Source organism: Nematolebias whitei, chromosome 16 (assembly GCF_014905685.2).
Source record: "Nematolebias whitei isolate Nwh7 chromosome 16, NemWhi1, whole genome shotgun sequence".
Lineage (NCBI taxonomy): Eukaryota > Metazoa > Chordata > Actinopteri > Cyprinodontiformes > Rivulidae > Nematolebias > Nematolebias whitei.
In genome coordinates, this window is record NC_056513.1 from 10,685,433 (window position 1) to 10,699,936 (window position 14,504).

The 14,504-nt window shown below is 40.7% G+C and overlaps 1 protein-coding gene across 2 annotated transcripts in view; it reads left to right on the plus strand.

The window, feature by feature from the left end:
* The window catches only part of tecrb (trans-2,3-enoyl-CoA reductase b), an 18,461-nt gene continuing 3,957 nt past the window's right edge, over nt 1-14,504 (plus strand). Inside the window, exons 1-6 of one of the 2 annotated variants that reach the window (XM_037690173.1) lie at nt 1-53; nt 5,486-5,536; nt 12,084-12,135; nt 12,241-12,285; nt 12,383-12,486; nt 13,953-14,068. In XM_037690173.1, coding sequence (XP_037546101.1) covers nt 39-53; nt 5,486-5,536; nt 12,084-12,135; nt 12,241-12,285; nt 12,383-12,486; nt 13,953-14,068 — 383 coding nt within the window. In that variant the 5' untranslated portion in view covers nt 1-38. Of the gene's footprint in view, nt 54-5,350; nt 5,537-12,083; nt 12,136-12,240; nt 12,286-12,382; nt 12,487-13,952; nt 14,069-14,504 lie in introns of those variants that run through there. The other variant, XM_037690172.1, reaches the window with a different exon arrangement.

Genomic DNA, 14,504 nt, shown 5'->3' on the forward strand with positions numbered 1-14,504 from the left:
TCACTCAGGCTATCGAGGAAGAGGTACGAACTGCCGAGATGAAGCATTACGAGGTAAGAATTGTGTCCATACATTTAATAAACCCTCGTATGTAAGCTTCTTTGAGACCAAATGTAATCCTCCTTTATAATTGTGATATTTTTCGTGGCTTTCTTCTTTGCTAACCCCACCAGTTTATTGCAAAATAGTAAACTCTAGCAGTAAATAACGCGAGCTAGGCATAAACCGCCAATCACTGACTGCTTGCTAGCTGCTTTGTAAACAGGTTTCGTGTTATTATTACTTAAACTCAAGAGCAACACGGTACCTAAAACCTCTGCAGCACTTACAGACCTAAATTTGCATTTTATATTTGGTATAAAACTTCAATCTAAGCGAGCCTGCTAGCTAAAAAGTCTGTCTTGTGCGAGATATCCGCACCATCAACGCCATCTCTGGCAGGAATGGTTCATGGCGCCTCGTATCTTGTTCTCTTACCCAATGTTGCAGGTGAAGAGTCAAGTACGCAATCTCTTCTTTTTTATCTACACATTGAATATGAGCTATTATCTGTTTATAATAAAATGTTCAGGTCAAAAAGTTAATGAGGTACCTAGATGGAAAGATTCACCCTGAACCAATCAGGCATGACTGGTTTCAAACTTGTGTTTTTTATAATTATATTTAAGAAGGTTTTGTGGAATATTTAATTTGTTTACAGTTTCATAAGCATGTTAAACCCATCAGACAGGATTTGAAGTACAAGGAGTCTAAACTGACACAGCCAGTGGTTTCTCTGGTCCCCCGTCTTTCTGTCAACATGTAGGGGAGGAACAATATTTAATTAAATAGGAAATGTTCACATAAGTCTGTCATATTTGGTTAAAAATCTTTTTTCATTTTAATTTTATACAGTATCTTCTAGAAATATGATGGAAGCTGTAACATTTGCCTTATAATATTGCCTTGGCTTAAGCCCATTTTTAAAAATTAATTACAATACAATCAATAAATGTTGAAACCAATTCTGAACATAATTTTCAAAAAGAACACACAATCCTTGTAAAAAAAAAAAAAAAATCCTCAAAATAAGTACCTTGATTTCTGGGTCCTGCCCTCTCCCCCTTCGACTCCTCTGAGGCAGCCATAGCCAAAGTGGTTCAAAACATCAAAGTTCTTGCTCAATAATCCAGAAACTAAGTCCAACAAAGTTCAGTCAGGTCCTCTGGATGGTTTCTTTCTTAGTTGAGACGTTTCAACCTTCATCCAAAGGACTTCATCAGTCCAAAGAGCCACAAGCAAACTCAGTCCCACAAGCAGCACACTCCCATAGTGAACCAACCAGTTTGCTGGTGATAAGATGGTTTCTGGGGCCCACCCTCTCCCCCGTCGACTCCTCTGAGGCAGCCATAGCCAAAGTGGTTCAAAACATCATAGGATGTTTGACAATTACTGGATGAGCTTGAACTTTGATGTTTTGAATAGGTCTGTCACGATAAATCAATTAATTGCATGATAAATGAAAATTATCAGCCTCGTTTTCATTTATCGGCTTTATCGTTTCTTCGTGTCTCTCTCTCTTTCTACTGAAGACACTGGATGACAAAAGGTTTAACTCCGGTGCTCTTCACTGACCCCTCCCTTTCTCTTTTCAATTTAAAATCTGTTGTAACCGTCCAAAATTGCGTTTTTGGATCATTAAAAGCAGCTGAGCTGAGAAGCTAAGCTAGCAGGCCGACCTCGGGAATAAACCTCCGTCTTGTCGAAGCTCCAAAATTTGCAGTCGAAATCCGTGCCTTCGCGTAAAAAGTTGTTTTTCTCTGCAAAAAGCAGCTGAGAACTTGTTTACTGATTTCTTATTAAAAGCTTTATGTGAAAAATGTTATGCTAAAGAGCACAATTCACTGAGCGTCCACCATGTCGCCATGGCAACCCATGTCATGTCAAGGGCCCTCCCTCCTATTTTTCTTGGAGACATTTTGCTCAACTACCCACTCTTTTGTTCAGTCTTGTACTGCCATCAGGTGGTCAAAAAAGGTACTACACGCCAAACAAATCAACATTTCTTCTAAAATTTGACAATTATTGTTAAATTTCAAACGATATTATCGTTTATCACAATAATTTCTGAGATAGTTAATCGCCCAGCAAAATTTGTGATCGTGACAGGCCTAGTTTTGAACCACTTTGGCCATGGCCTCAGAGGAGTCGACGGGGAGATGGTGGGCCCCAGAAACCATCTTATCACCAGCAAACTGGTTGGTCCACTATGGGAGTGTGCTGCTTGTGGAACTGAGTTTGTTGTGGCTCCTCGGACTGATGAAGTCCTTTGGATGAAGGATGAAACGTCTCAACAACAAAAAAAAGAAACCGTCCAGATGACATCCTGATGCATGCTCAATGTCCAGATGACCTGACTGAACTTTGTTGGAATTACCTCCTTTTTTTGTTGTTGTTGTCTTTTGAAGTCCGCTAGTTATTTTTGTTATCGTAGAACACACAATATTTCTTTAGGGGTTTTCCATTCTAATTTAAAATCTAAAATTGTTTCCAACGTTTGGATTTTGCGTCGGATTTTCAAACCGTGCTTCAAAGACATGAAGCACAACAATAAATTGTTATATTTTTGGCTTATGAAAAATGAGTATAGCAAATGGAGCAGTCGCTAAGAAAATTAAAAATATTAACAATTGCAGTTCAGTAGGCACTCGCTCAGCATGACCTCAGTAGGCCAGCCTGACCTTCCTCACAATGACAGTATTTTCCCAACAAAGGACACGTTCCACCATGTGTTTAGTCTGCTTGACAAGCACTATTGTTTCTCAGCTGACAGCTCCACTTAACTCATGTCTGCATCGACTGGATCAACTTTCACTGCCTCGTTTCTCGCTGTATGATTCAACGTTAATAAAAGTGATTTATTGATGATATTAGACTGAAGGTGACTAGTGCAAACTTTTCAAAAAGGTTCAAACCACCATGTTTGTTTATTTTTATATTGATGAAAATGTATTTTATTTCTAGTTCAAAACCTCAGTAGAGAAGCAGAAGGGATGATCTGTTATTTTGATCTAATGTAGGTAAAGTTAATTTTATTAAATCAAAAAACCAACATGGACAATAGTCCACCTTGCACTGTTACACTATCAAGAACTTCTTTAATAGGTTCTTATTTTGTTACGTCACAAGACAAAGCTTCGAGTCTGTGGAAAATATTTGTAGAAGACCACTCATCGTCACCTCAGAGCCTAAAATGTTCAGTTGCTCAGGGAATAACAAAACTGCCCGGGTAGAGATTACAAAATGCTACTTTGAAAAAAAAAAAAGCTATCTGACAACCAAAGATGGCTTCTTGTGTAGTCAGATTTTATATTGTTAATAAACTTTGTGTTGACTTTAATCATGTTAAGTATTGGTTGTGATGTTCAGGGTCTTTGGAAGCTCTGTAGACCAATAATTGATCATTTTATTCAAACTATTTGAATAAAATGAATGAAGCTGAAGGGTGATTAAGATACATAAAGTCCTGTTTGCCGTGCCACTTAGCTTTGATCTATGAATATATATGATGTTAGGAATATTTTAAATTGAATCTTTAGAATTTTTTTTACTAGCAGCCTGTCACAAACGACACAATTTTATTCTCAATGTTTAATTTAAATCAATATGAAATGCTAAAGATAACACTTTGGCTTTTGCAAAGTTTAAAGAAAAACTTTTGAAAGACCTTTAACAGGATTACAAGAAAGTGGCTTTTTTGAAGGCTAAGATAAACAAATTGGGGGGTAAACCCTTTACACAGTAACACCACCAAAAGCATTTGTTAAAATATAAAATCTCACTGGTTTCATTTTAAACTGATACTGTTATTTTCCATTTGGTTAATTTCATAAGTTGTAAACGGCGATAGATAGCTAAAACCTCAGTGGTTTGCTTTGCTCATTTATGCATCTAAGAGTTTGTAAAAAGTACATCAATCCTAAATTCTCAACAAATTCATAAAAAAACAACAACAATTTTTTACCTTAAAGCCAGAAGTGCTCTTCAAGCTAGCAAAGTTGTAAATCTAGTTGATGTGCGTTTACAGTCCGTCGCAGCAGTTCGAGTTGGCTGCTTTACCCTCAGCCCCAAATGCATTACCTGCTTCAGCTGCCACATGCCAGTAGTTTTATTTAGACGGGATGGGGGGGAGGTACCGTGGAGTCAGGTCTGCTTGGCACAAGGGGGGTTATGGTTTCCCTGACGTTTCAGCTAAAGTCACATGTCCTGTATTTTTATGCATTGCTGTTTTTTAGGCAGATAATCCAAGTGACACTGAGTCTGAAGTTATCCAGGACGTCAGGATAAGATGGATGCATGAATATTGAATTAATGGAATTAAGAAAGTTACTTATTTATGAATTAAAATCCAAAAACGAAGCAGATGACCTTTACTTCCCTGTGCATAGAGGGATAGCACTTGGGTCAGTCTAAAAACTTTTCCCCAGCTCTTTGTCTTAAGAGACAGGAGGCAGGAGTGGGCTTCACTCTGGGGATTGCCCCTCACTAATCCTCGAGTATCTGGGGGATTACTTCATGTTGGCTGGGAAAGAAGTGACTCTGCAAGCCTGTTACTGATAGATCTAGTTGTTCAGCTGAGTTTCAAACGTACAACACTCTATAAAACTACACAGGCTGTGTGATGGAGATCTTAGTTCTGGTGTTTTAAGTGCTTAAAGATGGACCAGTTAGTTGAATGTCAGCAAGCTGTGATCCACAGTAAACCGATGACATCACTGCATAGATCTTTGCGGAGTCTGTTGGGAGAGGGCTGGATATGCAGGGGTAGCACGAGGTGTTTATATTTAGCTGTGGAGAAGAAGACCGGGTCAAGTGGGGATTGCTGTTTGTTATAATACCTCTCACCTATACTCCAACCTAGTGTTAAGGGTCATCAGGTGTCTGTTTTTAGGGAAGAGACATTTCACAACTCGTTCATTGCGTCTTTGACAAGACATTGCACTGTTTGACATTACCAGTAGATGTTTATTTCACAGAGTATACACACGGATGACTGTTTGCCTTTGAGGATGCTGGGCATTCCTGCAGATGCAACTGTTTCCCCACGTGGCTACGTTTGAGTGCCATGGGGCTGTCTGGCAGTTAAATAAAGCGACGCACAAGAAGTGAAGGAATGAGCGATAGACTGAGAGGGAGGGAGAGTTGAATGAAGAGGGCGGGTCGGAGGAGTAGGGGGCGAGACAGATTTATTTCCACAGCTGAGTGCTGCCCCTCTCCCATCCATCTTTGCATGGATCTGGGATTCATGTTGCTGGAAAACTGAGGGTAAGAAGAAGGGGAACAGACTGAGAGCAGGAGGAGAACTGGGGACATGGATGCCTTAGCACTAGAGGCCACTGGTAGTAGAAGGGCTACTGTTGCGGCGGTGACTGCCCCGTTGCCAAGTCAAGCTCCGGCAAAACGCAAACCTGCTAAAAAAGCTAAAAAGGCTGTTGTCTTTTTTGAGGTGGAGATACTGGATGCCAAGACCAAGGACAAGCTCTGCTTCCTGGACAAGGTAAGGACTCAATCTTCTTATCTGTATTTTTGTTATTTTTAATCAAAGTAATTTCAATCATTCTTTAACACCCTGAGCTTTTTTAGATCTATCTCTGAGCGTTTAGTCATTCATGTCTTTGTCTTGCGTTTATGTTGACCAAAAGCAGCATATAATGTATATTCAGTGTAGCATTACAATAAACAAATGTTTGTATGAGAATTAGTTGTTTTAGCCAAACATTATAGCGCTGCAAGTTTTACTTTCCGTCAGTGGTTATTTAGCCTCTCAGTGTAAAAGAGGAACAGAATGGAGTGTGTTTCATACATGTAGCGTTGCACTGCTGGGTTTAGTTATTGTGGTAACTTGCAGGAGTACACAACCAATATAAAAACTATATATTTTTATGATTAAAGTTTAACTTTTTGGATTAAATTATATATTTGAGTCAAGTTGTTTATGTGCATTATTTGTAATACTGTAAACATTAATTATAGTGCATAGTTAATGACGGACACAAAGAATGTCCCAGTTCCATGTTTTAGTCAGAAATTAACACCTAAAAGCGTGTAGGGATTAAATAGTTTGTTTTTTAGCCGAGTTATTGAACCCCTTCAATGCTAAATCTTTTAGTTTGTTAAAATAGCTTGAAAGGAAAAGCTCAGGATGTTCATTTTGAAATACCGGTAGCTCGTATTTATTTTACAGTTTTGTTTAATGAAAAATGTAGTGGCGTGTATGTATCAAGAAGTATCATGGAAATGCCCCAGTTTGGAGTTTTCTTGAAGTGTCTTTTTGCCTGAGCTGACTTTATCAGCAGCTTGTGGTGTGTTCAGTCAGCCAACCATTCACAGGAGGTTAGTCCTGCAGCTGATCCAATCTATCACCAATAATGTCAGACTGACTTGGTGACTTGGCCTCTGAGCATCCTCACTCTTTATCTGCTATACATTTAGACATTATGGTAACTATCCATCCATCCATCCATCCATTATCTTTACCCGTTTATTCCATTTTGGGTCACGGGGGTCGCTGGTGCCCATGTCCAGCAATCACTGTGCGAGGGGCGGGGTACACCCTGGACGGGTCGCAAGTCCATCACAGGGCCACATAGAGACAAACGAGACAAACAACCATTCACTCTCTCACTCACACCTAGGGACAATTTAGAGTTAACAATCAGCCTAACATGCATGTTTTTGGACTGTGGGAGGAAACCGGAGCACCCGGAGAAAACCCACGCATGCACGGAGAGAACATGCAAACTCCACCCAGAAAGGCCCCTGGACCGGGGTTTGAACCAGGGACCTGCTCGCTGAGAGGCAGCAGCTCTACCAGTTGCGCCACCGTGCTGCCCATTATGGTAACTAATTAAATACAATATAGGACAATTACTAGTCAGTCTACGTTCCTACCCTCACCTATGGTCATGAGCTCTGGGTAGTGACCGAAAGAATGAGATCGTGGATACAGGTGGTTGAAATGAATTTCCTCCACAGGGTAGCTGGACTCTCCCTTAGAGACAGGGTGAGAAGTTCAGTTATCTGGGAGAGACTCGGAGTAGAATTGCAGCTCCTCCACATCAAGAGGAGCCAGTTGAGGTAGTTCGGACATCTGGTAAGGATGCCCCCAGGGAGCCTCCCTGGGGAGGTGCTTCGGGCATGTCTGACTGGGAGGAGACCCCGGGGAAGACCCAGGACATGCTGGAGAGACTATATTTCTTGGTTGGCCTGGGAACGCCTTGGGGTCCCCCCAGAAGAGCTGGAAGAGGTGGCTGGGGAAAGAGATGTCTGGGCCTCCCTGCTCAAACTGCTGCCCCTGTGACCCGGCTTTGGAATAAGTGGAAGGTAATGGATGGATGAATGGATAGTACAATTATAGTTTTCTAATCTCAAAAGGAAGAATTATTGAAATTATTTGGAGAACTTTTTCTTGTGCAAAATTATCAAGTCTGATTCTTAGTTCATGGTCATATCCTTCTTTGCAGTAATAGTATTTTTGGTTTGACTTCTCATTTAGACTTAGTGTTGTGTGTTTGCAGTTATGAGTAAGAAAGATTAATTTTGGTTACTTCTGTTGCATTAGAAGGGTTTGTGTTTTGACGTTATGAAGCCTTTTGTGTATACTGTAGAGTTACATTCTTGGTGCTGTCAGCCAGATTAAACTTTGCTCTCCAGGGTTACACAGTATAAGATGTTATCCTAGTGGATTATATCTTGTTGTTGCTTTAGTAGGTTTTCATCATGGTGAAACATCCACAGTCTTACCATCTTTAGAAATGCAGATTTAAATATTTGACAGATGTAGATTTGAATCTACAGGAGGTTGGCTTGAAACCCAGCAATGAAGGCTACTTATGGGACAGATTTGTTTGGTAGGCCGCAGATTGACAAAGTCTTCCGAATGGGAGACGAAACTTTTCTCAAAGAAACTGGTCCAGATGACATGATTGTTGTTATCTACCTGGATGATTGAGTTTACAAACCTTTAATCTAGACAGAGGTCCTTTAGAGGATTTGTTCCTTAATTAGGCCAACAGAGCTGAGTTAGAAATAAAACTCGGTGTATATAGAACAGAAATGTAGACACACTAATACATGGAGCCTTTAAGATGGGAGTACCATGGTGGCTTTTTCAAACGGGTTTTGGACTGGTGTTAAAGCTGGTTTAACTGTAGAACTGGTTAGCGTTTCCACAGTCAGACGCCTCGATACCATTTCATTACATCACCTAAAGTGTCTCTTACATGTTTAAGTTTCCTGAACTTCTGCAGAGGACCACACTGAAAGGAGACCAAATCTCAAAACTGATATTGCCTTATATTCCAAACACATGCTTAATATCACAACTAAACGCTGTTATAATCAGTAGTCAGTGTGTTTTTTTAAAAACTCTGCTGGGAAATGGAAATCTGCCCATTAGTATAAACTTGATCTATAACAGGGTGATAGAAAAACACTTTACAGTGTGTTGAAATGTCCCGAAGGATGTCTTGGCATTTACTTACTTATGCACATCAAACTGGCATTTGCTGCATTCAGTCCTTCAAACAGATACTTACCAGTTTAGCACTGTGACCACCAGAGGTCTAACATCGGATCACTTTGATTCCCCTACCCTGCCTCTTCATACATGGTAGAAATGCACAACAGTAGAAAATCAGCTCAGCTTGATTAGTGATGTGTAGCTGCTATTATAGCACCAGTTTCCTTCACCCAGATCCAGGACTTTTGATACCCCAACAGAAAGACCTAGCTCTATGTGAGACAATCGACACTGGACCTCAAAGTTCAGCTTTAGGGATGTCTTCCTATTGGGAATATCAAGAGGTCCTTGATGGACTGATAACAGAAACCTAATTGATTACTGTATAGCAGCTGACGTCTTGTGATTTAAAATCTGTTATGAAAATCTCTTTGACAGCTGCTGCTGAAAGCACTGTACATACTGTGTCTAAACTGAAAATTGTTTTATGCCATCCTGGTTCTGCGATTTGTGCAGCATTATGTTTTTGTACTACTTTATTCCGGTATAACTTTGGCGGTTTATGTTGCATGAGAGTAACTCATGTTGAGACTTTTCAGCTGCCATGCTTGTATGAAAAGAACACTATACCAAAGTCTGGGTAAAACCTACCCAGATTGTCTCTGGAGCTCATTAATATAAGTTAACCTGCTACTAACTCAAGTGTAATTCCATGTTCATCAGCAGTGGAATCAATTAAGAACCTAAATATTTCATAATTTCTTAAAGAAAAACATTTAGTTATGAAGTAGACTTTTGAGAATTACTTTAATCCGCTTCTGTCTTTTCATGGACATTTTTCTGTATTCTGTAATAGCATCACGTGTCCATATCTGTGTTGTGTGCTCCTTGTGTTTTAGTTATATGTATTTTTTTAAGCTGTAGTCCGACTGCACGGCACAAGTATGCAGGGGTCGACATAAGTGGTTTTGGTTTGTCCGAGACAACCTATTTTCATCTCAGACAACCAGATCTCACCTCGAGGTTGTCCGGTGGAAAACCAACTGAAATAGACATGAATTAAAGTCGCCGTGACGGCTTTCCGTCATCTGTAACAATCAAAGAGGGCAACCTGCGTGCGTGACCAACCGTCTGGTCTTTAAGGAAACAATGCGGGAGCGTGCTCAGCCTGTTCACATGTGATGTGGGTCTCTGTTTAATTTTCCCCCAAACTCACAAAGTTCTTTCCTTGAGAGAGTTAGTTTCAGATGTTTGTAGTTTATCATAAATATCTGCACAGTTCTGTTCTAAACTGCGTTTTGGCAACAATAAGTTGTTTTGGCCGTTTGGATGAGCTAAACTTGATTATATTTAGAGCTATACTGAGAGGTAACCATACTATGATAAATGCACTTCAATAAATGATCAATTAAGAAAAATAACTAGTGTTAAATAAGCAGAAATCCTCTAAATATAATCCCTTTGAATGAAATGATCATCTTTGGGGAAGAATCTGTCAAATTTATTTATACTCTGCCAAGTACTTCCTGTACTATAATATTTTAAAATGTATCTGATGATCCCTTAATTGAAAACACTGAAATGACAGAAAAGTAAAGTTGTTCATTCTCTTTCGCTCTCAACGAAGACGGTCACTTTCACCTGTTCCTCCCTCTCTCCTGCTTTTTTGCTCTCCTGTTCTGTGAACCTCCTCAGAGCCACTTTTTACACACCTTCCAAATCAAAAATTATTATGGATCTGGTCAGCTGGTCTCTCAACGCAATTGATAAAAAAATTTCTACCAGAAGACCGGGTGCAGGAGAGCCCTCATGCCCTGAAGGGACACACGCAGCTTGATATGTCATGGATTCCTGGAGTGTTTGGAAGATGATGTCCCCGTCTGTGCTGTCTGTTGAAGACGTAGAAGACGCATACTTGGATTTTTGATAACAGGGTTTCTGCTTTTTGGAATCGGCGGATATTTGGGTCGTCGGCTAATGAGGAAGACGTCTGCAGCAGTTTTGGTAATAGTAAAGCTGCTTGACTTATATGGGGGATTGCTCCGCGCTTTGAGCACTTAGACTAATACGCTTTGCAAGCTGAACCGTAGGTTGGACTTGATTTCTGAGAATCGTGGGCCACTTGCTGCTCCTAGGACTCGCTGGCATGAAGGATTCGACTTTAAAGAAGGCTAATGAGCACGTACCGATGGAATGTCCATGGAACTGGCTGTTTGGATTCAACATCAAGTGTACCAGCAGAACTGAAGGTAGACGTGTCGGTAGAGTCGGACTGCCCAAAACAATTGTTGTTTATCGGAATGTTTCCTTCCTGCTGGCCTTCGATAAGCCAACGTATCTCAAATTGCTCCTGGAGGATACGTAAACTAAGAAGCTGTGGCTGCCCCGAGGACACATGTGGGTCTTATCAGAATTGTGCCGCTGATAGACACTGTACCATCACATTCAGAACTTTTGAACTTTCTGGAGTGTCCATGGACGACTCACCGCTTTTGTTGACCTTCTATGCATAAATGTATTATGATGTCATTGTATGTTGCTGCTTATGTTGCAAGGTCTTTTTTTTTTGCATCTTTTACACTTTGCCCCAGCCAGGACATGGTGTGAGACATGATTTTTTTTTTTTTTTTTTACTTCCTCCATCCTTGTGTTCTCTTTTCCTCATCTACTCTGTATGTTGTATGTAACAGGTCTCTTGTAAATGAGTCCCTGAGGCTCAATGGGAACTAATTTGTATAAATAAAGGTCGAATGAATGAATGTTCAAACCCCCTCAGAATGCTGTTGGTCTTGATGGTGCAGGTCGTCTTACAACTTCAGCCATCAGCTGTTCATTAGAAAGCATTATACTGTGTACTTTTACTAAGGTTATATACACAGTATACTCCTCCTTACGTGAAAACCTTTGAGAAGTGACCTCAAATGTGTGGATTGGGTTGGGGGGGCGTGTGCTTGGGCAACCCCTAGATGTAGAAAATTTCTAATCATAATATATATTTTTTTGCTTTAATACCGTAAATACGCTGCGGGTGCCTCTCTTGCAAAGTCTGATGACGAGGAGGAAGATGAGGAGAACGAGGAAGTTCCACTCCAGCAGCTCCTCAAAGAGTCGGCCACTCAGCAGCTTGGAAACGCCACGCTGTCCACGAGATGGCTGACTGAGAACATTTATACGTAGTAAACTTTGTTTATAGTGCAATATTATTAAATTCAAACATTCTAGAAATGTTGTACCTTCTTTATTATAAAAGTTGCAGACAACCAGCTTCTGTCAAGAGGTTGTCCGCTGGACGACCTGGAAAATTTCCTCACGTCTGTGTATGTGTAGTATGCAGCAGTATGCAATAGTATGCAGTAGTATGCAGCAGTATGCAGCATGTGTATTTTGGATGTGTTTATGTGTGTGTCTGAGTTCTTCTAAATCCTAATACCAGTTGTTAAAAAGCTCACGTTCATACGGGTGTGTGGTCACAGTCAGAGCTATATTTACCTCTAATCTCCAGCATGAGTGGCAGCAGGACTATTTTATCTGCTCCTTTGTGTGTGAGTCGGTGTGTTTTTGTTGACGGTGGTGTCACTTGTAGGTCGAGCCAAATGCCACTATCGGAGAGATCAAGTCTATGTTCCACAAGAGTCGTAAGCGCTACCTCTTTGCTTCTATCAATTTATTTCAAGATAAAAAAAAACAAACTCCAATGTAAGTAGGTTTTCATGCTCTAACTGCAAGTTATTTGTTTCTAGATCCTCAGTGGTACCCAGCCAGACAGTCGATCCGCCTCGACCCCAGTGAGTTTGATAAATGTGATAATTTATAATTCATAGTGAAGCTGGTGTTGTGTTCTTATTTCGATCCACTCATTAAACCCTTGTGTGTTTATGTCAGAGGGGAAATCTCTGAAGGATGAAGATGTTCTGCAGCATCTTCCTGTAGGAACCACAGCTACCTTCTACTTCAGAGACCTGGGAGCTCAGATCAGCTGGGTCACGGTGAGTACGAGACGCAGGCGTGCCCACACGGAGACACGTTGTGCCGACACAATCAGGTCCAACAGCTCCGACAAGCTCAAACACATGAGAGCACAAGTGGGATCAAGCACATGTATATTGAGTTTTCCCTCTCAAAGGTGTTTGCGTTGCAGTAGTCCCTGTGCCCTTGAGGTTAATATGCTGCACAGAACGGTAACAGTTAAAGTTGTTTAACTCTTACAGGGACTGGTTACTGTTACACAGCTTGACTTGCAACAAAACCTCTTTTCCTCTCTGAAAATCTTTTAAAAGTCCATTCACGCAATATAAAAAAATACTATCATAACACAATTCTGAATAAAAGCAGAACACATAAACTGTGCAGCAGTACCAAACACTTAAAATGTTCTAAACCCCCTTTACCTTGACAGCCCAAAGTGTCATTTGAAAATCACCAGACTGCAAAAGAATACTATATTCAAAGTAACAGCAGAATAAATTTAAATTCTCACTGCTATGCAGCAACAAATACTTGTTCTGCAGTTGTGTTCATGTTTAAACATTAAACTCTTATTTATATACAGTAGTTAGTACGGGCATCGTCTGCCATTTAATCAACAAGAGAATGCCTCATGGAGATCAAAACCACAAATATGTGTTACAGACAGTCCACACTGGTCTGAAGCTGCAGGGTTTCAATGCTTTCACTCTGGATGAGGTTTTTAGTGACTTCTAGTTGGATCAGTCGAATCATTTAAGAGTGTCCCCCGCCTCTCGCATTGTGACTGTTGGATATTGGTACCAATGACCCCCGTGACCTGAAAACAAGAAGCAGGTAAAAGATGATAGATGGATGACAACATTTAAGGTGGTATTGTACTGGGCTGTGACTACAAACAGTTCGTGAGAGAGTTATCCAGATGTCCTCAGTTTGTCCTTAAGCTTTAATATTAGTAAGTGATAACATCCATGACCTTTACCTACATTCCCCTGATATTGATAGAAGGATGTTAGAAATGCAGCTGCCAGGACAAAGACAAAGAGGAGATATATGGACGCAGTTAGAGAGGACATGGAGGGAGTTGGAGTGAGGACAGAGGATGCAGAGGATGGATGGAGGAGGAGGACTCGCTGTGGCGACCGCTGAAGATGGACAAGCTGAAAGAAGACGTCATAAATTGACTCATCTTGAGCGCAGCTGAATTGTGTTGTGGGCGTCTCCAACTCGTCTCTAGAGTTGTATTTTGATTCCTGCACAGAATCTCTTGTCTGACAGAAAACATCCAAGACAAAAGTGAAAGTTTAAAACCCCCGTGGATAATAAAAAAAAAAAAGTGGTCCAAATCCAAACGGTCTCTTTCGCTCCAACAGCTGTAGCTCAGTGAGATAACAACTTTATAAAATGCGTTTGTAAGAAATTATTTTCTCTTCGTCAAGACCTTGATTTCTGAACTTGATTTTATTCTGTTCCTTTGTTTTGTTTTCAGGTGTTTCTGACAGAATACACGGGCCCTCTGGTCATCTACCTGTTGTTCTACTTCAGGGTTCCCTTCATCTACTCGCCCAAATACGACTTCACCACCAGTAAACACTGGGTGGTTCAGTGAGTGTCTCCAACCTGTCTTCACTGTCCTTACAGGGTCACACATAGGAAGTACCTCATCCACACATTAAGTTGGAACTTTAGGAGACAAATGCCATCCGTGGAGTTGTCTCAGCATAATTCAGGGTCTGGTTTGTTGGTGATGCACACAGATTTACACACATCTAGGTTAGGTTCATATGCAGATCAACACAAGGTCAACAATGCAGTGAAATGCTCAGGACGAGAAGAACCGTCTCGACTCGCCAAAACAAGAACAAAAAAACAGGAAAAACCAAAGCGTGTAACAAAAATACAAAAACAAGGTGCCAAAAGTGAAACACATCTACAGCAGCATGGTCCTATTAGTGTGGTTCTGTTAGCACCCTGATGCTGTTAGCACACTGGTACTGTTAGCAGTGTGGTTCTGTTAGCAGTGTGGTTCTGTTAGCAGTGT